The sequence below is a fragment of the Lotus japonicus genome, chromosome 1 (assembly GCF_012489685.1).
Source record: "Lotus japonicus ecotype B-129 chromosome 1, LjGifu_v1.2".
In the NCBI taxonomy this organism is placed as follows: domain Eukaryota; kingdom Viridiplantae; phylum Streptophyta; class Magnoliopsida; order Fabales; family Fabaceae; genus Lotus; species Lotus japonicus.
In genome coordinates this window covers 20,478,509-20,501,237 of record NC_080041.1, presented here as the reverse complement: position 1 = coordinate 20,501,237, position 22,729 = coordinate 20,478,509, and the positions used below count along the sequence as shown (strand labels likewise).

At 35.0% G+C, this 22,729-nt stretch overlaps 1 protein-coding gene and 1 long non-coding RNA gene across 3 annotated transcripts; both read right to left on the bottom strand.

Annotated features, from left to right (window-relative positions):
* Positions 1-10,296: 10,296 nt before the first annotated feature.
* LOC130734065 (uncharacterized) lies at positions 10,297-12,969 on the bottom strand. Its single transcript, XR_009017738.1, has 2 exons — positions 11,945-12,969; positions 10,297-10,611 (listed from the first exon to the last, which is right to left on the bottom strand). It is a non-coding gene; the product is annotated as an uncharacterized LOC130734065 (long non-coding RNA).
* Positions 12,970-15,787: 2,818 nt separating this feature from the next.
* LOC130734064 (autophagy-related protein 13a) lies at positions 15,788-20,893 on the bottom strand. 2 transcript variants are annotated; one of them, XM_057586359.1, is made up of 5 exons: positions 20,589-20,893; positions 20,201-20,271; positions 18,750-20,049; positions 18,485-18,666; positions 15,788-16,578 (listed from the first exon to the last, which is right to left on the bottom strand). In XM_057586359.1, exons 3-5 carry the CDS (start codon positions 20,046-20,048, stop codon positions 16,266-16,268), a joined length of 1,794 nt encoding a protein of 597 aa, XP_057442342.1. In that variant the 5' UTR covers position 20,049; positions 20,201-20,271; positions 20,589-20,893; the 3' UTR covers positions 15,788-16,265. The 2 variants fall into 2 exon arrangements, with proteins under 2 accessions (XP_057442342.1, XP_057442341.1); XM_057586358.1 differs by having other exon boundaries at positions 18,750-20,058; positions 20,589-20,892.
* Between the last annotated feature and the right edge of the window lie 1,836 nt (positions 20,894-22,729).

The following is a 22,729-nucleotide window of genomic DNA, read 5'->3' as shown; positions in this document are numbered from 1 at the left end:
GTTTCCTACATTGCCACGACTAATTTTTCATGATAATTAAGCAACTCATTAAAACATTATTTAACCTAGCAATCAGAAAGAAATTCTTGACAGTAGTAAAATCATCTGCCATGGTCTGCTTTTGTAGGATATGAATGAGGCTCCGTCCTCAACTGTTTTGCCTCTTGTATAGTTCTTTTTCCTTGTCCGGGGCTTCGCCCCTCTTTGTAACAAAAAAAAAAACATCTGCCACTCCAAACAACACCTACAACTTAAAATTATAAGCGCGGAGCAGCAACAAAAACTCAAAAGAGGCGATGCCAACATCAGCATAAATCTCTCAGTATAATCGAGTATCACCAACAAACAAGCACTACCACAAAAACGGGGTTGCGTAGCGGTTCATTTAGGAGCTGGGCAGCGATTTTGCAACTGGTGCCTAACAAGCCACTGCTAAAGTTGGGTACCCAATTAAAAGATGGGTAGCATTTTCGTGAACCGCTACGCATGGCAGTAGTTGGGCAGCGGTTCTTAACCGTAACCAAACTGTGACAAAACCACTACCACATATTAAACAAAATTGTAGAACCACTACTTTACTGTTTTTTTTTTTTCAACAACAACTGATTGAATCAAAACATGACCAAATTAACACTTGATTTTTGGATAAGCTAAATAAAATATAAGAGGAGCATATGGGGTGCCCAACCCAAATAGAAAATAAAATTAAAGGGGAAACAAAAGCAGCATAATATATATCGAATAACACACCGCAATAATATATATCCTTGAAAAGAATAAGTCCTTATATATAAGTTTGACCAAGAAAAGCCAATAACACACTGCAAAACCAAAGATCCATCGTTGGTCAAAAAAGAAAAAAGTCAGAGACAACTAACAATTATCTATCAACACCAACCCGTACAATCAATTGATCCCTAAGAATGGGTGTTGTGCCCGCAACAATTAGAAGCAAAATCAAATACGCTTCTTTCATAAAGTTCTTGGTTGCACAAATACTTAAACACAAAACACCCCCAACAACAAACGCTCCTCCCCCGGTCGACACAGTCTATTAACAATCAGTGACTTGTTTCCTTGCATTCTTCTTTTGCAATAGAAAAAGCAACATCGAACAACTTCCATTCAGCAGCAGGCCATTTTCTTTCCTGATATCAAAAACACATCTGTCATAATTATTTAGAATATTGGATAAAATATATAAATCAATCACCATACAAGTTTGACTACTTCTACTCTAGAGTGGAATGTGTGCACTTGTAAAAAATATATTTCTTTGTCTTTTTCCCTTATCTGTTATTTCCTCTTCAATTCACTTTCAGCCACCAAACAATAGAAGGTGTTATTCTAAGTTGGTCAGCAGAACAAGACAAAATAGTCGAAAATTACACTTTGCTCATAACCAGAAAATAACAAAGTTATAATCAAAGCCGAGTGAGCATAGCTTATGCAGCCATCTAACTAGTAGCTTAGAGCATTCTTCTTCACTTATTCCTAATCATTGCAATAAAATAGACACTCTAACTAATCATCCAACATGCAGTGCTCAGCAAATTCATAACCAGAAATTAACATGGTCTTAATCATTTTCACTAAAACATAAGCCTTAACTAATAGTCCAACATGTAACTCTCAGCCAATTCACAACCAAAAAACAACAAAGTCTTCATCAAACTCAAGTGAGAATAGCTTCCGTAGAAATCTAGCTAGTTGCTTAGAGCATTCCTCTTCACCTATTACTAATCATTTCAATAAAAAGAAATCTTAACTAATCATCCAACATGCATCAATTCTAACAACCAATTCTAACAACCAATTGACAAGAATAAAGGTTTAAGGATAAACTTACATCCTGATAATAAATTGTGTTATTTATTGATAACATAATTATGAAGAACATATGAAGATCACTCCTCCCTTATCTCATCCAATTGATCTTGACTAAAGAAGTTGCAACTTAAGTTATAAGCATCCTAGCAATTAAAAATCATATAACACTAAGTTAAAATTGAACTATATTATCCAATAGATCTAATAAAAATAATAACATTAGGGCTAAAGTTGCATACCTTATCTACAAACTCTGAGGATTCATAAAGGATTAAATTTCTCATGTATTTCAATACATAATAATCACAGTCTATGTCATTATATTGATGAGGGCACTATAAAATCAAATGAAGAATTAACTTACTGTGTTAGTGTGCAGAAATTGAACACCACATGTTTGCTATATATTTAGGTTTTATATATACCTCAACATTGCTCCATTCGATGATGTTTGATTCGTTTTTGGGCAACACATGTTCTCTTTGAGCACGATAGATCCTTAAAGCTCTAAAAAAATTAAGAAAAATTTATATTAATAAATGTGTTATATAATATAAATGGGGTAGATATAATATAATCAGATATCTATAGTTCTTTCCAAAACATACCGGGAGATTGTGGCTTTCCCTGAGCGGGCCATGTTGTGGTAGCTCGTTATACTGATGGAGCTCCCCGGATTTTGGACGCTACGATTATTCCTGCTGAAGATTATCTAGGATGTGTGACTTTTGAGGGTTATAAGTCTGTTTATGGACCAAATCAGAAAGAGATTCTCGCAAACCTTGATGTCTCTTTTGGTGGACGTGCTGCGGAGGAGATTATATTTGGCTATGATCAAATCACTATGGGTGCGCTAGGTGACATTGAGGATGCCACTGTAGAAGCAAGATAGATGATCTCCTTGTTCGGTATGGACAACAGTATTGGTCTGGTTCACGTTGATTTCTCAGACCCTTCTCTCTTAAGTGATCAGATCAATGCTAGAGTAGAAGATAAAGTTAGGGAGCATATGTTGTGGTAGCTTGTTATACTGATGGAGCTCCCCGGATTTTGGACGCTACGATTTTTCCTGCTGAAGATTATCTAGGAAGCGTGACTTTTGAGGGTTATAAGTCTGTTTATGGACCAAATCAGAAAGAGATTCTCGCAAACCTTGATGTCGCTTTTGGTGGACGTGCTGCGGAGGAGATTATATTTGGCTATGATCAAATCACTATGGGTGCGCTAGGCGACATTGAGGATGCCACTGTAGAAGCGAGACAGATGATCTCCTTGTTCGGTATGGACAACAGTATTGGTCCGGTTCACGTTGATTTCTCAGACCCTTCTCTCTTAAGTGATCAGATCAAGGCTAGAGTAGAAGATAAAGTTATGGAGTATATGTTGAGGGCCTTTCATATTTACTCCTCTCTCGCAAGGAAGAGCACTATGCATTGGCCAAGGTGCCTTTGAAGCTGAAGAAAATGTCTCGTCGGCAGATATACAATATTCTGAAATAGTATTTTAGTGTAGCGAAACTGATTGTAACTAATTGTAGTGGGAATTTCAAGTTTGGATGTCTTGTTTAAGTTTTATGTTTCATCCTCACTCTTTTCTTCGAGGACTTTTGTTGCGTGGAGTGTGTGTTGACTTCAGCTATTGCTAATATTTACTACGCTTGGTATGATTCTGACAAAAATATATTACGAATCAAACAAGTTTTTCATGGATGTGTAAGTTTTTGGATCACCACGCATCGAGTCGTAATATGTTATAGAAGCATCTGAGGTATTTATGACAAACAACACCCAATGCTCCCTACAAAAATGATGAGTTAAGAAACACCTAAATGACACATTCATATCAAATAAATATAAATGTCAAGTTTACCAAAATATAGACTCACCCACAATTGTAAGGTGAGAAAAAGATTCTATTTGGATCCTCATTCCCTAAGAGTGCATCAGTTATATGCTGCGATTGTTTAGTTTCATAAATACTTAATTTATGAGGAGACAAAAAACAGAACCTCTCAGCTAATTGGTTTGGGAGCAGAACTTGATCGTACAAAAACCTAAAATAAGCTAATTAGTAATATTTCAATGTTTACATGCAAGACATAAAACACTATAACAGATTTCAAGTTTGATGAGTACCAGATATACACACAGATACCCGATGCACTTAGTTTTTGGTGGTGGAAAACTTATTTCACTGGCTCTACTCCAATGAACTCTGTTAGTTTGCAATTGAATAAGCTAATGAGCATCTTTATTTTCAATTGACTTCCTCGTGCCAATACATTTTGTGCATGTGTCCAAGAAATTTTCAATTGGGAAGTTTGTGCACACTAGAAAGCAATGGCTGAAAATTAGGCTTATTATAAGACGATTCAGTAAGCAACGTCTCAAGTTCAGGATTCTCTTTCAAGGTTCAGCTCTAGCCCTTTAAGCGACTTTTTTCTTTATCTCTACCCTTGTATGATGATGGAGCCTGATAACGTTGAATTTATTAGTCAATTAATTACCAGTAGTATATAAACAGGTAAATAAAGAGAAAATCATCGAATTAACATACCATTGTGGGTACAGATACAAGTGACTTTGGCCATGCTATAAAATCACCTAATGCATTATCTACTATAAGAAGATTTACTTTCTCAATTGGCATTAGTAGGGGTGAATAACCCACAAGGAACTTATCAATGGAGACTTTCACATGGTCTGATGGCAATGGATAGTTATGAAGTGTAACAGTCGGATTGTTATACATTGTTCCTTTAGCAACCTTAAGATATGAAGGATTGACTATATATAAATCACATTTACTTGTTCCCTAAAACAATTATAGGTAAGGAATTTGTTAACACACCTAACAAAAAATATTAATCAGTTCATGAATTATCAAACCTATAAAATGCAGAGTTGAAGTTGTACGAAGTCATCATTTACCTCAGGTAGATCAACACATGAGGGTGTCCAACTATCATTGCCACTACTGGAAGGAATAGTTCCTATCTGGATATCATCCTTCTTCTGTGTTTGCCTCTGCATGTCTTGCACTACTTTGTAAAGTTCATCCAACTGAGCTTGCAAGTTTCTCACTTGTTCAGAATCATGATGTGCTTGTTTTCGTGAATTAAAACAATCTCTTTGAGATACTGGAAATCCAGCAAACCTAACCCGACTAGGATGCTTCGGAACCTTCATGGCTTTGGCTAGAATGTCATCACGACCACAATCATATAAGCCCCCTTCTGGCATAGTCTATGAGATGACCTCCTAACACATAAATGTTAAAAAGGTTTTAATCATATATGATTCCATAGAAATAAAATGGAAAACTTAATTTACTATTTCGAATACTTACACACTCCTCCCACAATTGTTGTGCGTTGAAGTTTTCAAGATCTTCATTTTTGTTCAAACGACTCATCCTCCATAAAACATGACGAGAGATGGATGTGACAACCGGTCCAACATTCTGCAGCTGTATACATTAAACAATTAACTATACAAGTTAAAAATCATTATTCAATATAAAAGACATGAGACTTGAAGTATCTACATGTGTACATACCATCTCTTGTTTAAGTTTTGCGTATCCTAAACTACCTCTTCTGTATGGAAATGTAGGATTTAAAGCTCCACTCCTATTTTGTTGACTTACTTTCTATTTAAACACATAGTCCTAGTATCAATATATTATGATAAACAAACTACAAAGAAATTGATGATTTGAATTAACACAGAATCATTAATATTTCCTGGAAGTTATATGTAAGATAATGAGCTATAAATTCTTTCCAAACCTCATCACATATGATATGAACATATTTTCTTGGAGGTTGATCCCTAATATATCCTTTTATAGTTTTAATTCGTTTTCTCATCTTTTTCCTAAAGTTCCTTTATAGATTGCTTGCAGCTTGCAATACATTTTTCTGACGATCAACAATATCAAAAGAGCTCTGTAAAATGAACCACTTGAGTTAGTGTTATAAGATATGAGTATTAGGTTACAAACAACATATACCAATTAATAGAGTAAGAATACCTTTACATCAACCCAAAGTTTGTTCTTCATTTCTTTTGGTGCATCCTTCCAAAGGTGATATGTAATGGGAATGAAAGCCCGAGTAGTCATCTGAATATATCTTACAAATCTTGATTTGTTGGGCTTAATCGGCTGATTTCTAGCATTCCATGTAACCTTTAAAAATAACATGTTTAGTACATATTTTAGTATCATAATCAAAATAAACAAATTTTTTGAGTATTATGTTACATGCAATCTTATTCCTATATTTCTAGCTTTGCTAGCCAGTTGCGCGATGTTAATTCTGCGCCTATTTTCCTTCTCATCGGCGGATGAACTATCTTCACCTGAGGACGCTATTTACCTGTAAAAAAAAGATGAGAAAATGTAATAAGGAAAAAGTAAGCATAATAATTGTAAATTTAAATTAATATACATGTTTAAATTCTTCTCTTTTTTTCCTAAGATTGACCGTAGCTTATTCATCAGTGTCCTGAAAAGGTAGGTTTATCCAAATTTCCTCTGTATGATCATCTCTCATATAGAATTCATCATCTTCCATTGGATTGTCTGATGGTTGTGCTATACCATTGAAAGGATCATCCTCATTATCATCACTTTCTTCTAGGTTTTCATCGCCATCTTTATTGACTTTTATTTTGTTTGACAATTGCATTATGGACCACTTCTTATGAGTAGGATCAATGACCAAGAAGACTTGTTCAGCTTGTAATGCTAGAATAAATGAGTCATCTTTGTATCTCACCCTATTCAAATCAACTTGTATGAATCCCAAGTCACAAATACGAACACCATTCTTGTTGTCAACCCACTTGCAACCGAATACGGGCATCATTGTGTAATTCAACTCCCAGATGCACTCAATCACTCCGAAGTATGACATATTTGCATATATAGGATTTCTATCTTTGGCACCAGAGGTATGCATAAATTGAGCGACAAGAGTCACACCAGAAAAAGTTGGAGATGCAGGCACAATATACAAAGCAAAATTACAAAATTATCATGTTTTATAGTATTATAAAATTGCAGTTGAAGAGTATACTCTCGTTCTTCAAAGAAAAACAGAGTATACTCTCATGTTTTAGAGTATTATAAAATTTCAACTGAAGAGTATGCTCTCGTTTGTCAAAGGAAAACATAGTATGCTCTCATATCCTTTGCGCCCACCATCACCTTGAAAACATAACAAAGTCCTGGAACATCAGAAAGATAGTGACACAAAAGCTAGCAACCCAGAAAGAAAAATTTGATAGCAGGAATCAAATCTTGTGTTATATCCTTGGATACATAATATCTCAAAACAACATATGCAACTTTAAACGAAGGGCAGAGTAGCAATGTTGGTACCACAAAATATGCAAAGATTAAAATAAAGCTCACTCTATTATTTAGTTAGAGCTATGACTTCTTCACACTTCCACTTCATTTACACCTCATTTTCTACCTATCCTTCTACTCTTATAATCATATCACTCATCACCATTTTTACTTTCTCTGACTCAATTCTCAAATCCGATTAAAAAGAGGTAGTGGTTGGCTGTGTAAATCTGCAACCAAATACTTGTTCAATTTTATATCTCTTTCTATACCAATGTTTAATACTAATACTCTTCTCTCAAATAAACATGGTGAATTTGATGGAGAATGTAGAAAATCACCTGAATTACTTAACGGTTAGTGCACATTCTGAAGGGTTCAATCTGGTAAACCTGTTTCGGATTTCCATCTTTTGATGCTCTCTTATGAATAAAAAAGTGAAAATAGTCATAGATTTCAAAGAGGGTGCTTTCTCCAAAACAAATGCTGCAAAGTCTAATTCATATTTCGATCCATTAAAATCGTGAAAAACACACTTCTTCAATGAAGAAAAACAATCTGGAGCTTTTGAAATTCGACGCTAGAGATTAGCATTTTGTGCCTTTATAATTACAAGAGTTTGAAGCTTAGAGCAACTCCAATGGGGGTTGCTTAACCTGGTTGCTTAAAATAAGATGCGTTCCTTATTTTTCTGCTCCATTGGAGCTTGCTGAGGTGGCGTTGCTAACAGCTCAAAGCTAAGCAACGTTGCTTAAATAAGCAACGCTCCTTAACTTCTGCCTGGTTTAAAAAATTGTTTTTTCTCTCTCCCTTCAGCAACAGATTCCAGTTAAAATAAGAGGGAAACACAAATAGGAGATGAGCAGTGCGGGAGAAATTTATTAAACACAGAAGAAAAAATATACAAAAAAAAAGAAGTAATTTATTACAAAACCTGAATCTTGACATGAATCCAATAAAAAAAATACACAAAATACACAGTAAAATACATGAATCTCCGAACTGGGTTCGATCTGGCGGCTTGCATGTCTTTAACCTCCGATCCGTGTTAAGAGGAGAGGAAGAGGAGGCTTGCATGTCCGATCTGGCGGCTTCAACCCTTCATCTGGCGGCTCCGATCGGTTTCAGAGGAGAAGAAGAGGAGGGAAGCGCTTTCGGTGAGGAAGAGGAAGAGTGAGAGAGAAAGGGAATAGGTGGACGGTGGGTGAGGGCCGTGAGAAACGGGAATTGCGTTGATGGAGGAGAGAAAGGGAACGGTTGAGGAGTAATTGTGTATTTTGAGTAGGGTTTTGAAAAGGCTGAGTTAACTCCTGAGTTAATGGGGTGTCGTTTTGACTTGAAATGGGCCAGTTTCTCTTTTTTTTTGGTCGTTTTGTGACCGTTGGGCCCAAATAAAAAAAATTAATATGGGTATATTATAAATAACATGCCAATATCTGTTTTTTTACACAATTTTTTCACTTCCACACAATTTCTTTCTTCAATTTTAAATATATTATATTATTATAGATATTAATTAATATTTAAATTTAAATCATGTTTAATTGGAAATATAAAATATAAATATACGAGGTACAGTGAGGTCCAGCTAAAAGTAAAATAAGCAACCATGCACTGGAGTGAATTTTGCATGAGTTGCTTATGAGTTGCTTAAATCCTATGTGGCAGTCTGGACCCACCAGAATAGCATTTAAGCAACTCAACTAGCAAACATGCATTGGTGATGCTCTAAGGGCACCTGTCTAAGAATCCAATAACGCAATTCCAATCATTATAACGGTATGAAATTATGATTTGCAAGTGTGTAAGGTTGGGACACAAGTGATACTCTGGATTGCCAGGATTCTTGACCTTATAACTCAGAAAATGTACATTGGCAAAGGCTTTGATGGGAAATTTAATATAAAGATCGAAAGAAATATGAGCATGATGTAAAAGAGGTAAAATTTCATTGTTGTCCTCCACTAACCTAGTATCCAAATCATCAAACTTAACCCTATTGATTTCGAGCCTTTCCAATGTTGCGCACCCATGTAGAAACTTCATAAAATCAACCTCATTAGGAAACTGAACCATCATTAAAGATAGGGTTTTAAGGGAAGGGGGATTAATCATTAAATTTTCTAAAATTGCCATATTCTAATTTTAGAAAAACAAAGCCAGCACGGTTGAAACAGTGGCGGGGCCAGGTCTAGTTCAAGGCTATTGTGACATGGAGATTCTTAACCTCACGTTGAATTGCTTGTGTTAACCAAAAACCCAATTGACCATATGGGTGCAACAAGTCGAAGCGAAAACTTTCCAAGCGTCGCTTAGTTCCAGCTAAGGCTTACGAAACGCTAAAAGAAATCAAAATTTTCGGATGGCACGCCATGAACCTCATTTCGCTAATGTCAAGCCTGGAGACCATCTGCCATATTGATCTCCATTTCTTTGACAACACAGTCGTGGCAGCAGCATATTCACTAGCAAGCAACGAGAGAATCTTAGCAATAATTTCATCAATTTGCTAATCTGATCGGCCATAGTTACTCGTCACAAATATCAACATTTCGAGTTCCAAGAGTCTTGTTTCACCTCAAATATAGAAGTAAAAATTACTGTCGAGAGACTCGAACTTGCTCATTAGTTGAACATATTTCTATTAACTTTTGTATCCTTTTTATTATATTCCTTCATTATTTCGTTCAAAGTCTTATACTCAAGCTTGACATCCCTGTTGTTAGGGTTGATCTCAAGAGCTCGCTTGATATCAAATTCAGCTAAATCAAGATTAGCCAACTGGATATGTGCCTAGGCCCTTTTAATCTTGAAATGGGTGAGTAGACATGTTTAACCTATTGGCAATAAGGATGCATATGTTTCAGATGATGGGGGATTCAGATTTTCACTAGACTGATCGACATGACTAAAATAAAATAAAACAAAAATAAAAATAAAATTTATCAACCGCTTGGTCAAAATGACTATAAGGATGCATAAATTTCAGATGCAAAGGATCCAAACTTCTATTCGACCAGTCAACACAACAAAAAATGTTAAAACTAATATAATAAATAACACATAGGAAATACAACTGTGAAAGCTCATAAAAACTAATCCACAACATCAAATAATATTCGAGTGCTTTGTTATTTCATGAGCATTCCATGGAATATTTATAGGTTCTTTATCCTTCTCAAGAAATAAGCTAGAAACTTTGTCAGTGTTAAAAAAAATCAGTCCAGAAAATGCAAATTTTGAAATCTCTCAGTACAATTGAGTATCACCAGCAAGCTTGGAGAACCAGAAAAACTTGGAGATGCATGCACAATATACAAAGAAAAATTACAAAACTATCATGTTTTAGAGTATTGTAAAATTGCAACTAAAGAATATGCTCTCGTTCGTCAAATAAAAACATAGTATGCTCCCACCATTACCCTGAAAACATAACAAAGTTCTGGAACATCAGAAAGATAGCTACAACCAGAAAGAAAAATTTGATGGCAGGAATAAAATCACGTGTCATATCCTTGGATACATAACATCTCCAAACAACATATGCAACTTAAAACTAAGGGAAGAGTAACAATGTTGGTACCACAATATATGCAAAGATTAAAATAAAGCTCACTCTATTATTTATTTAGAGTTATAACTTATTCACACTTTCACTTCATTTAGACCTCATTTTCTACCTATCTCTCTTCTCTTCCAATCATACAACTCATCAAAATTTTACTTTCTCTGACTCAGTTCCCAACTCCCATTCATCAGTCATGAAAATAGGTAGTGGTTGGCTATGTAAATCTGCAGCCAAAGACTTGTTCAATTTTGTATCTCTTCCGATACCAATGTTTAATACTAATAGTCTTCTTTCCTTCAGTTCCTATACACAAATTGAAGAAAACAATGCAAGGTGCATACCTCAACAACCCCATCCTCACTCAGATCATTCCTATCATACAAACTAAATAAATCAAACAGTGCAAGGTGCATAAGCCCCATCATCGAGCAAACACAAAAATCGAAGAAAACAACATAGCACAAAATGCTAAATCATGATAACAATGACATAACATAGATATGCTAATTTATTCTTTAGCTATTGCTTTCTGATATTAACAAAGTTACCACTTGCATATTAAAACAAACACACCCATGATGGATTACAGGATTAGACAGCTTATTAACAACGGTCGTAATGTACTCGTCTGTACGACCATTAGCACTGGCCAATCAAAAGAAAATTGAAAGGGGCCAAACCAAATGACTTGATAAGGATTATAGCCCAATCAAGTCATTTGGTTTGACCCCTTCAATTTCTTTTGATTGGGCAAAGGTGGTAAAGACAAGTACATTACAACCATCGTTAATAAGCTGTCTAAACATGCATCTGTCATATTGGACTTTCTTCCTAGAGCTCTAGGAGCCCAGTAACACGAGCCTCTCTAATAGTGTAGAGCTTGAGAAATTCGAGTGCGTTGGTTGTAATATGCAAGTGATAACTTGTTAATTATTTTGTTGTTGTAATTTCGATCTGTTACTATCAGAAAGCAATAGCTAGGGAATAAATTAGTATATCTGAGTTATGTCATTGTTATCATGATTTAGGCCTCTCAGCGGGTATCCCTCCCTTGAAGAAATACGACGCCGTGCGCCAAAAAAAAGGTGTTGAGGGCCATGTGTTGTAGATTTCTATAAAAAATAGGTTTTCCTTTAGATTCAAAAATCGAAAATTGAACAGAACTAAGATTAAGGAAGAGAGACTTACGGAGAACATTAAGGAAAATCTAGAAGACTAGAAAGAAGGCTTTGGAGACTGGATTCATCGCTAGAGACTTGTCATAGATTTAGTTTTTCATGGCTTTTCTTCTCTTAAAACTCTAATTTTCCATGTGCATCGTCCATCACCGTCCACCTTGAATATACCACCATGGTTTGTTTGTGCGGTTGTCTAAAGAATTCAACCCTTGTCGCCCAAACACTTATTAACCTGAACTTTCTCTTTGCCAATTGGAGATATAGATCCATGTATTGTACAAATATAAAAGCTACAACTACAAATCTAAACTAGGATTTAACATTTAATCTTGAAATGGGTGAGTAGACAATGTTTAACATATTGACACACATAATATACTAGTTCATTTAAATACTTCAACATGTTTAACCTACATAATGTACACAATTTAACAATGCTCCCAGCACCCGAGAAAGGGAAAAAAATGAAAATTGCAGTAAACCATAGAACACAACGGATCAACTCAGTACAAGCTCTAAACCTTTTGATTACTAGCAATTCAACCCAAAACATAAGTTCCAACCGAGAAAAATTGGTGAGGTAGGTTTACCTTTCAAGGATCTACACGAAATCATCAAATTTGGTTATGTCATGGAGAGCTTGTCCAAACTTTCCGGTCAATTCTCCACAGTTGATTTGATTTATCATGTGGTAGAAAACTTGAAGAACCCAGCGATCGTTCCCCCTCCTTGATTTTTTATCTAGGTGTATTTAGACAAATAGCTATAATAATTGATGAGCACAAGTAGGGGGGAAGATCGCTGGATCAGTTTTCTACCATATGGAAAAATCTACTTTAGAGAATCTGACTGGAAAATTTGGAGAAGCCCAGTGAAGCAGTTATGGTATCGCATCCGCAAAAGCTAATGAAAACATCATATCGAAATGGTTTTCGGAGGTCCATTGGTTGCGGTTTGATCGGAGTTTGAATGCAGGGGAAAGAAAAGACTGACGGCGGTGGAATTGCCTTGAACTTGCGTGTTAGGGTTCTGAGGTTAATGGAACGAATAGGTTTATATAGGTGAATGGAAAATAATAATATATATATATATACATATATATATAATATAGAAAGCAATGTTTTTTCATATTTTTTCCCTCGTTAAAATAGAAAAACACAATATATGTAAAATAAATTTGTTAATAAAACTATTGATTAACGGAATGCAAGTATTTAATTAATTGTTTTATTAATTATGTAATTAATTAGCTAATTAGGTAACTAGCTTGTCATGTCTGAAGCACACTAGCTTTGGAAACCTGAAGATCGCATCAGTTCCACTTATGGTCAACATCTCTTGTTCAATACAAGAACTATTGCTTCTTCTTCCTCCTCAACGGCACCAACGCAATCATTTCCAATGGTCAACTAATTTTCAGTGGCTGATATTTTACAAGAAGACCCCTCGTTTTGAGCGACCTCCTTAATCACGACCAGAACTCCAATAGGCACCTCAAAGGGAAAACTCTCAATCGAAGTAGCAATAGAACTAGAACGGGTAAGCTTCCTTATTTGCCTTATATGAAGCTTTTTCATGTTCGGCATGTTTGCTGAAACAAGAACACAATAAGAGAGACTGCCATTATAGTCATAGGAAAACTGAGAATGATGAACATCTAATTCTGAACGTATGAAGCTGAGAAGGCACAACTTTGAGATAATTGATGAGCTACTTACTCTGGTCAAAGTAATCTACAACCATACCATAACAATAAATATCTAATTAATTCAAATAGTCATTAACATAAGCAATTTACTTTGTGCTTCAATTGTTTAAAATTGCTTATTTGAGGGAGTACTAAAATATGACACATGAGCATATAAATAACTTTGTAATATTGTTAAGAGATTATAACATATATTACTGAGTTTATTGATAATAATTATTTTCATATTTAATTAGATAATCTACAAATTATATTTTAATAAGAAATTAAGTTGACTTTATTATAAAATTTCATCACTTGAAAAAGGAAATTAAAGGAATGGAAGGTGCAATGGCTCTAGAGCTTTTTTTTATCTTTGATAGAAACCAAATTCCATTAAATTAAATAGAAGCAACATCTATGGATAGGATCCCCTCAATACTCGAAGGAGCATCCTCTATCCAAACAAAACATTGACCCGACAAGGCATACTTAGCCATAAAGTCTACGACCATATTACAACCGCGACAAACATGATGCAAACAAAAATATTTAAAGCTAGAGGATAGAACCACACAGTCATCCACAACCAAAGCTAAATACGAAAGTTGAGAAGAAAACGAAGACCAAACATTAACAACATATAAGCTATTCGTCTCAAAGATCATATCCTTGAAGCCTGTGATGGCCCTAAAGCTAGATATAAATAACTTTGTATTATTAATAAGAGATTATAACATATAGTATTAAGTTTATCAATAATTAAATTAAATTGACCTATTATATAGTTGCCTATTATTTAATTATAATGAAAGTTACATATAGAATAGTGGAAGATTAAAGACCTTAGTCTCTGTGGATTGAAATTGTGATGTGGCAGAAGTAAAGGACATGTGGCAACACAATATTTCACGCTTTAGATTTAATACTCCCTTCATTCCTTTTTATTAGACCCCTTAGCGACATTTTGATATCCCTTAATATAAGACCCCTTACTATATTTTAGGAATATTAATTATCTTCTTCCATATATACCCCTTATATTTATTTAGCTTTCCTAATTCCAATGTTTGACTAACACTTATAGTTAATTCTCTTCGACACTACCCAATATATTAATTAAGGGTAAACATGAAAAATTGGATAAATTTTTTTAAGTCGATACATTTATTGATCTCATTACATGTTTTCTTAATAAGCATAATTGTTTTAAGATGATGTTATAAATATGAACGAAGAGAGTATATTTTAATAGATAATAGATGCTTGCTTTTATTGCTTTTGAATGTTTTCATCACTTGAAAATGGAAATTAAAGAAATGAAAGGTGTAATGGCCCTTAAGCTAGATTTGACAAAAGCTTATGATAGGCTAGAGCGATGATTTATGCAATCTATGAGGTTTTGAGAAAAGTGGGTTTCTTTTATCACGAAGTGTGTGACATTCAAATCCTTTTCAACTATGGTATATGGGAACATGTATTTTAGTTTTAGCTCTTGTTGAGGCTTGAGATAAGGGGATCTCTTATCTCATTATCTTTTTATTTTTTTGTGGGGAGGTTCATTCAGCTATGTTGATTAAGTCTGTTGAAGCAAATGTTGTCCATGGAATCAGAATTGCCCAATTAGCTCCTCTCATTTACATCTCTTTTTTGCAGATGACAGCATAATATTTTCTAGAGAAAATGTGGAGGAAGCTCAAAGAATCTCTACTATCCTAAAACCTTATGATTGAGCATATAGACAAATGGTCAACTTGGACAAATGAAAGTCCTAAAATCTTATGATGGAAAGGAAAACAAAAAGGGCTAACCCAATCCCATAAACTCCCTATTATATGAAACTAGAAGTCAAATTAGTTTTGATGTCCATAATATTAGTACAAAACCTCTTCAGTAAATTTCCAAATTCAAAGTGCTGCCAAAATAAGTAGAACTTTACATCATATTTCATTGAAAACTTTCTAAGAACTTCTTGAAGTAAGGAAAAAAAAGTGATTCACTTTGAAACATGAAACTATTAGTCAAAATTGTTGCTAAACCTGCAAAAGTACAGGATTTATATATACCGACTCTAACATTCACTGACAAAAAAAGAACATTTGATAAGTTATGCAGAGTCCACAAATGGATTACATTAGGTTGAAACTTCAAAGGCAAAACGGCATAAAATGGTGAGTAAATGTTTATTATAATTGAAATGCAACAATTTCAAGATATTGATCCGTCTATATAAACAAATAATCACAGTGACAGGTTATCTAAAGAAGTTACATTTCAATCAATGCTACCTGTTACGTGTGTGCATCTTTACAATGAAATTCAACAATCTCTTCCAAAATACTCATGACATTTCTGTTCTCCCCAACTTTGCCATTGCCACATACACCAAGCAAGCAAGTTCTTCATTTCAGAACCATAACGTCCATAAAGATTGAGAGCAAATTAGAAGAATTTTGGTCAACATGAAAAAATAACTTCAGTGTTTCTACCCAACATTCAATCAAGATATGTACACAAATCCATTGGATCTTTTTTCTTTCCCAAACCAAGTGCTTGTTCTGTGGAACTGTAATTAGTATAACTCTTAAGTTAGCATCAACTCCCTCACCAAGAACTAGATGAAAAACTCAACACTTCAGCATGCTTAAGCTTCATCTCTTTTCAGAATGCGAGTCCCGCTCTTAGATAGAAGAAGGTCTCTCATTTCTTTGTAACTCCTGAGCTCTTCAAGTGCATCAGCCGTCTTTCGAGGCATGAAGAATCCAGAAGCAGTAGCAGCTCCTACCCCAGGTTCAGCCTTTAGGGAATGGGATGAATAACAACTTGGATCTTGGCGCAAAGGAGGCGCTGTCCTAAGCATGTGCACAAGAACGCCAACAGCAGCATCTTGTGATTTTCTCCCCATTGGTAATGATGTTGAAGGGGACTCTGAAGCGCTCTTCCCATCCACATTATGACTATTTTGCCCACAGAATAAAAAAAACTAATTAGATTCTAAATTACAAACCATGGACATTTAGAAAGACAGGTCAAACTCTAAGCAGAAGATAAGATGAGAATAGCATGGTAAAACAGCATTTCCTAACATCTAACAAAGGCATAAGTTTTCGATGAAAAAGAGAGGCTTAAGTAGTATTGTCAATATGACCATTGACCATTCTATATAACTCCTCCCTATTATACATACTAACAAACAGTCTAGAAAAGGCAATCAAACAGAAAAATACAATCCAAGATATCATCAGTTTCTAAAAGGATCACTGAATGGTGGCAGGCTTTCAAATCAAAAAAAGGAACTCTAGGAGAAATGAAATGCAATTACACATTCTTATATATCAAGCCAACAAACTGCAAGTTGCCAAAGTAGAACCCATCATGTTTGATTTCAGTTTTCAAGGATGTCAAAGCACAGACATTAGCTCAAAACTCACCTCCTAAGTCCTAATATATGAAAAAGCTAAGGCAACTAAGAGATACAGATAAACAACGGTTAGGACTTCATCTTTTGTCATGTCATCCAACACGTCGTCTCATATTAAGTGAATATCAATCTCAAAGTATTTTGTCTTGATTCTCTCCTTTTATTTCAATTATGTTTTGGTCTCCTAATTTTTCTTGTGTTTTGAACCTTCCAAATGCTAATCTTGATGAATTTGTTCGAGTAGTTTTGTTTTTGTTTAGTATAATTGCTAGCCAGGAAATTTCAATTGATGATCATCCCTACAAAATCACTTCAAGTATTAGTATAAATAAGGGTTAATGTTGTCTTTTTTAACATCAACCTCTACATCATCTCATACCAAGCAAATATCAATTTCATAGTACTTAGCCTCCATTCTCTCCTTTTACCCCCTCTATATTTAAATGGCAAAAATCATAAATATCAGCACTGACAAGATTGTGGGGCATAAGCTTTTTTTAATTTCAGAAGCAGAAAGTCTGAAAAACACCTCTCTCTTCTTTTTTTTTTTTTGAAACAGAAAAACACCTCTGTATGTATAAGAAGTAAAATTTAATTTAGGTTCCACTTTAATTTCTAATAATTCTGAATTATCTGATTTTGAATGAAGTATGGGAAGAACAGCAAATAAGAACCTTCACTTATTTATTTTTAGTTTTGAATTCTGATATAGGATTTATGTCCTTTCTAATAACAATTAATGTCCTTCTTTGTCTTTTTATTATCATTGATACAAAGAAGTTGAATTTATCAGGGCTTATATGGGCCAACTGTTAAAATCAACTAAAATTATCTTAGTAAATATTATTGTTAAAACTTCTTATTGATTAATAACCAATTAATTTGGATGGGAAAAATACTCACAAACAAACCTAAAGGATTAAATAACCTCCAGAGATAGCCTGTCTTGCATAAAATCTTGACTTTGAAACCTTTCAAAATCTAATAAATAATAACACTTAGGAAATACATCTATAAAATCTCACAAAAACTAATCCACAACATCAAATAATATTCTAGTGCTTTGTTATTTCATGAGCATACTATGGAATATTTATAGTTTCTTTATCATTCTCTTGACATAAGCTAGAAACCTTGTCAGTGTTCAAAAAAAAAAGTTCAGAAAATGCAGATTTAGACCCTCACTTGTTTCTTTGACCATTCCTACCAAGTTAGCAATTTAAACGAACATCTAGTTAGGCACAAGTTACACATCCAATATAATCTTTAATTGTCAAGGTTTTAAAAATTACAAATTCATCATAGGGGGTATAGCTAGAAAATTATATTTGACTTCAGGAAGGAGCATCTGCTAAAGGTAAAATAGGTTAATGCCATGAATTTACAGTAACCATAAAGATGACTAATACTTTAGTTATGAATGCTGAAGTCTATCATAGTACCTGGACAGAACATCTGGTGGGTCAACATCATCAACATCAAAAGGACAGGAAAAGTCGCCATCATCCAAGTCATCCTGAAAAGATAATTTACTTGATGTCCTTGAAAATCCAATGCGTGGTGAGCCGCTTGAAGATAACAACCCAGAGAAACGCCCTGAATCATCCTTGCTATCTCTGACAATCTATGGAGCAAAAATAAGTCTTAACAAATAGTTAAAACACATATGATTTGAACTTCAGGAGTAGAAATGAAGGGCCAAGTTACCTTTTGGCCAATCTTTGAAGTTTCTATTTTCCTGAATGATCTGACTCCAGATGGAGACTCCTGTGATGAAGAAGTATCATTCCTTCTGGGAGACAAAGGAGGCAAAGAATTTCTACTTGGATCAGAAAAATTAGGAGAAAGATTTCTGGAGCCTTTTCCCATCATTGGATGCGGTATAGTTACGGGGGCTGTTTCAGGGCGTATACGGGTGTGCATTAGATTGCCTCCATGTAAGTATGTAGGTGGTGATGGAGATGGTGAGGGTGAGAATGGAGGAGAAAGTTGATGCTCATCATAACTTGTAGACCTTTGCTGATTTTGTATTCGATATTTATGATACCTGACATTGTAATTATCATTAGGTGATGATGGAAAATCATACGGATTGGGAGAAGCATGATACACCGGTGGGGATCCAACATGTGGATAGTTCTGTACAAAAGGCGCTGTTTTATGGAAGCCACTCGTCCAGCTATGAGGTCGTTCAAGTGGTGCAGAAGATGGAGGAGCTAACCCTCTTACTGGAAAGGAAGTAGCACAGACACCCTTTTGAGAGGCAGGGAAAGATCTCAAAGGGTCAGTATGGGGACTTCCAACATAATCAGTAATTATTTTTGGTGGTAATGATATTGAACACTCAAGGTTGAAATCAGATAGTGTAGTACGGTAGGTCACAGATATACTGAGGCGGCCTGGAAGGGCCTCAACAGGAGTGAAATTATACTCTTCCAGCAGTCCCTCTTCTGCCCGAGAAAATGGATCACTAAAGGAAGATACCTTGTAAATAATATCAAAATTACAAGTATGACTTGATGTATTTAGCTTCCTAAATATCTTATAAGCCGGCAGAAGCCTCATTTGAGAATAAAGAGCACGGAACAGTACTATAGACTTCTGGTATGCCTTCTTGTAAGCACCAATAATGTCACCAGTCTGAGGAGCCATTACTCGGGGACACTCATACTGAACAACCCACCTCTCTATAACTGTCTCAATAGAGGAACTAATCTCTTCATGAACTAGTATGATGTCAATAATCATAGGATCCATCAAATTCCTGTGCCAGAAGTGCAAGTTATCCAGAGCAGAAGGTCGATCACCTAATGCCAGGTTAAACCATTTGTCACTCTTCTTCACACGAGAATGAGAACCAATCGACATGTCACCACTTCTATCATTTGGGCGTAACAAAGGTACCCTCGAGTCCAAAATGATGTGTAAGCACTTCAAAAGAAATTGATAAACAATTTGCTCCAATTTACCCAATTCAGGCTGCATATTACCACCCTGCAAATCCATCCTTAAGTCCCTAACCCAAGAAAAATAAAAGTCAATTCCTAACCAAATTCATCCTCCACCCAATAACATATTTTTACCACAAAAGAAAAATCCACTCCTTGTCAAACTCATACAGTCTATCCAAAACTAGATCATATAGCCTACACCCTCACCTTAGTGATCACCACAAGTCAATATACACCATCCCAAGCAGTATCAAGCAAAACCAAAATCACTGATCAATCTGACAAAGCAAAAACAACAATCAGCAAGCAAGATAATATAGCAAATAAAACACTATGCCAACATCATCATCATCAACAACAAGCAAATTCCAACTGCAATGCAGATTTACAACATGCCCATGAAACAAAATTCAACTGGTCACACAGATCACAAGCGAATTTCAAGTAAAAACACGTTTTTTTTCCTCTTCCAAAAATAAAAAAAAAAAACAAAAACATCGTCAACATCAACATGGGGATCCGAGAATAAAGAACAAATTTTGATGACATGTGCAGCAACAGTGAATCTGTAGAAAGAGGGAAAGGGAGCACTCACGTGGTTGGAGAAGCGGAGATGAAATTTGGATGATGGGTATAGTAGCAATGGAAGGGAGACGCCATGGGAAGAAGAAGAAACAAGGTTGCGTAGAAACACACAGTGCCGTAGAGTTCTCTCTCTTAAACTTCAAATTATTATTAATATCATAATTATCATAATTATATTATATGAGCATGATAATAGTATAATGCATATTTTAATTAATTGATCATGTTTGAAAATGAGAAAATGGTAGTTAAAGGTGCATAATGATCATGTATGGATAAATGTTGAGAATTGCAGGTACAAAGGTGAGACAGGGTTTTCTTTCTTTCTTCAGGATCTCTCTTTCTTTCTCCACTTCAGCAATCCAAGCTCTATGATTGGGGTTTTTCATTTTTTTTTTTTTAATATTCTTCTTTTACTTTTTTAATTTAGAAAAAGAAAAATAAGAATGATTCTGGTTGGTGAAAGTAATGGTGTGCTATAAAGTGGTTATGAGTTTCTGATGAGTTTGAATTAGATTGTGATTTTTGTTGGAGGGTATATTTTTGAGTTGTGATGATCCATTGGAACTAGAAGCCCACAGTTGGAACTAGAAGCCCACAGTTGGACTGATTCAGGACAAATATTCGACAAAAAACAAAGAGTACAAATATCATCTGATTACCTAATGTTGTTGGAAAGCAATTGTCACATTTGGTATGTGTTCTTAACATTGACAAAAAAAAAAAACATTAAGCTAGAAATAATAATCAAAGGTAGTGTTATGGAAATCGGCTCGAACCGGCCAGTTGAATCGATATTATGATTGGGATGAGCCGGTAAGCGGATTAGACATGTATATGAATAGATGGGAAATGGAATGACTATGCCAACTTACGTAAAAAATCAGGGATTTAACATTAAACTAGTGACTTAGTGTCAAATCGACGAATTAAAAAAATTTCTTGGATGGACAAGAAGAAGAAGAAGAGATGTAAATTGATCTCATTTTTAAAACATCTCAACCATAAGTAGTAACTAAGGAAACTATAATATCACCAATCATCTCCACTCCAACACTACGGTTCCTTAACCACACTGTAGACTATTGTTTTATGCGAGTCTTATGGTGGTCCACCCACACTCGCTTTCCTCATTACACATGAAGCAGTAGCACATAAGAAATGGTAGTGTTTAACTGCCTTAAGAAGACATAAAATTTTTGGATTATGATCAATCACAATATGAATTTTACACTATTGTGGTGAAAATAATTATAACATATTGATAACAATTAGATGACATTTGCAATAATAAACAACAATAACAATCTAATATTTTATTAATCATTTAATTATCTTATTACAATTATTATTTTATTCCATCAGATAATCCAATACTTTCATCTTGTTTTACAAGTTTAACTTTACGCTTATGAACAAGTCTTTCGTTCTTCAAAATTCATTTTTGAATAGCAGAGACAAGTTCTTTTTCTCACTTCATTTGATCCTTGTGTTTTGTTCTCCTAGTAAGAATTTCTTTTTAAGGGTCTTCCATGATTCTGCAATTAACCTAAGGTACTCTTTCTCAGTCATTGTCACAAGGCCTACGCTATTAGTAACAAAATAGTAAAATGTGGAATTAATAGAGCCCGACAATGCAACGTATGTAGGCGGAAATAGTGGCGATAATGGGCGACAGCGCAATATCACAGAAGTAGGTCTGTGGTACGCATGCGCGATAGTGGGGTGGCAGCGCGGTGACACAGAAGTGGGATCGGGTGTGGAGGGGGGAGGGAGGCGGATCTGGTGGAGTCAGAGGAAGGAGGAAGAGGCAGAGAGAGGGTTAGGGTGAGTGTGACAGAGGAGAAAGGAGGGTTGAGGGAGAGTGATAAGTACCAAAAATACCTGATTTTCTCTACTAATTTGGGTACTTTTCTGTTCTAGATGTGTACATTATCTTCCAAATTATCCCTCAATAGGTTAATTTAGTAAGTAGATAGTTTTTATATAGAAATATATATTAGCTTTATCATTTAAGCTCTTTGGTTTTATTGTAGGAGGAAAGTCAAGAGATCCAAACAATTTCAAATCAAAAGAGCTACAAATATTGAAGTTCGCTTAAGCCAAATGCTGGCTCGCTTAAGCCAAATTATATGGCAGTAGCAGTGGCAA

What these genes read in the sequence shown, in the direction of transcription:
- LOC130734064 (XM_057586359.1), bottom strand. Translation starts at nt 20,048, where the DNA reads ATGGATTTGCAGGGTGGTAATATGCAGCCTGAATTGGGTAAATTGGAG. An exon ending in CTTCAAAGATTGGCCAAAAG is followed by an intron (nt 18,667 to 18,749) that starts GTAACTTGGCCC and finishes TTTGCTCCATAG; the next exon opens with ATTGTCAGAGATAGCAAGGA. An exon ending in CCACCAGATGTTCTGTCCAG is followed by an intron (nt 16,579 to 18,484) that starts GTACTATGATAG and finishes TGGGCAAAATAG; the next exon opens with TCATAATGTGGATGGGAAGA.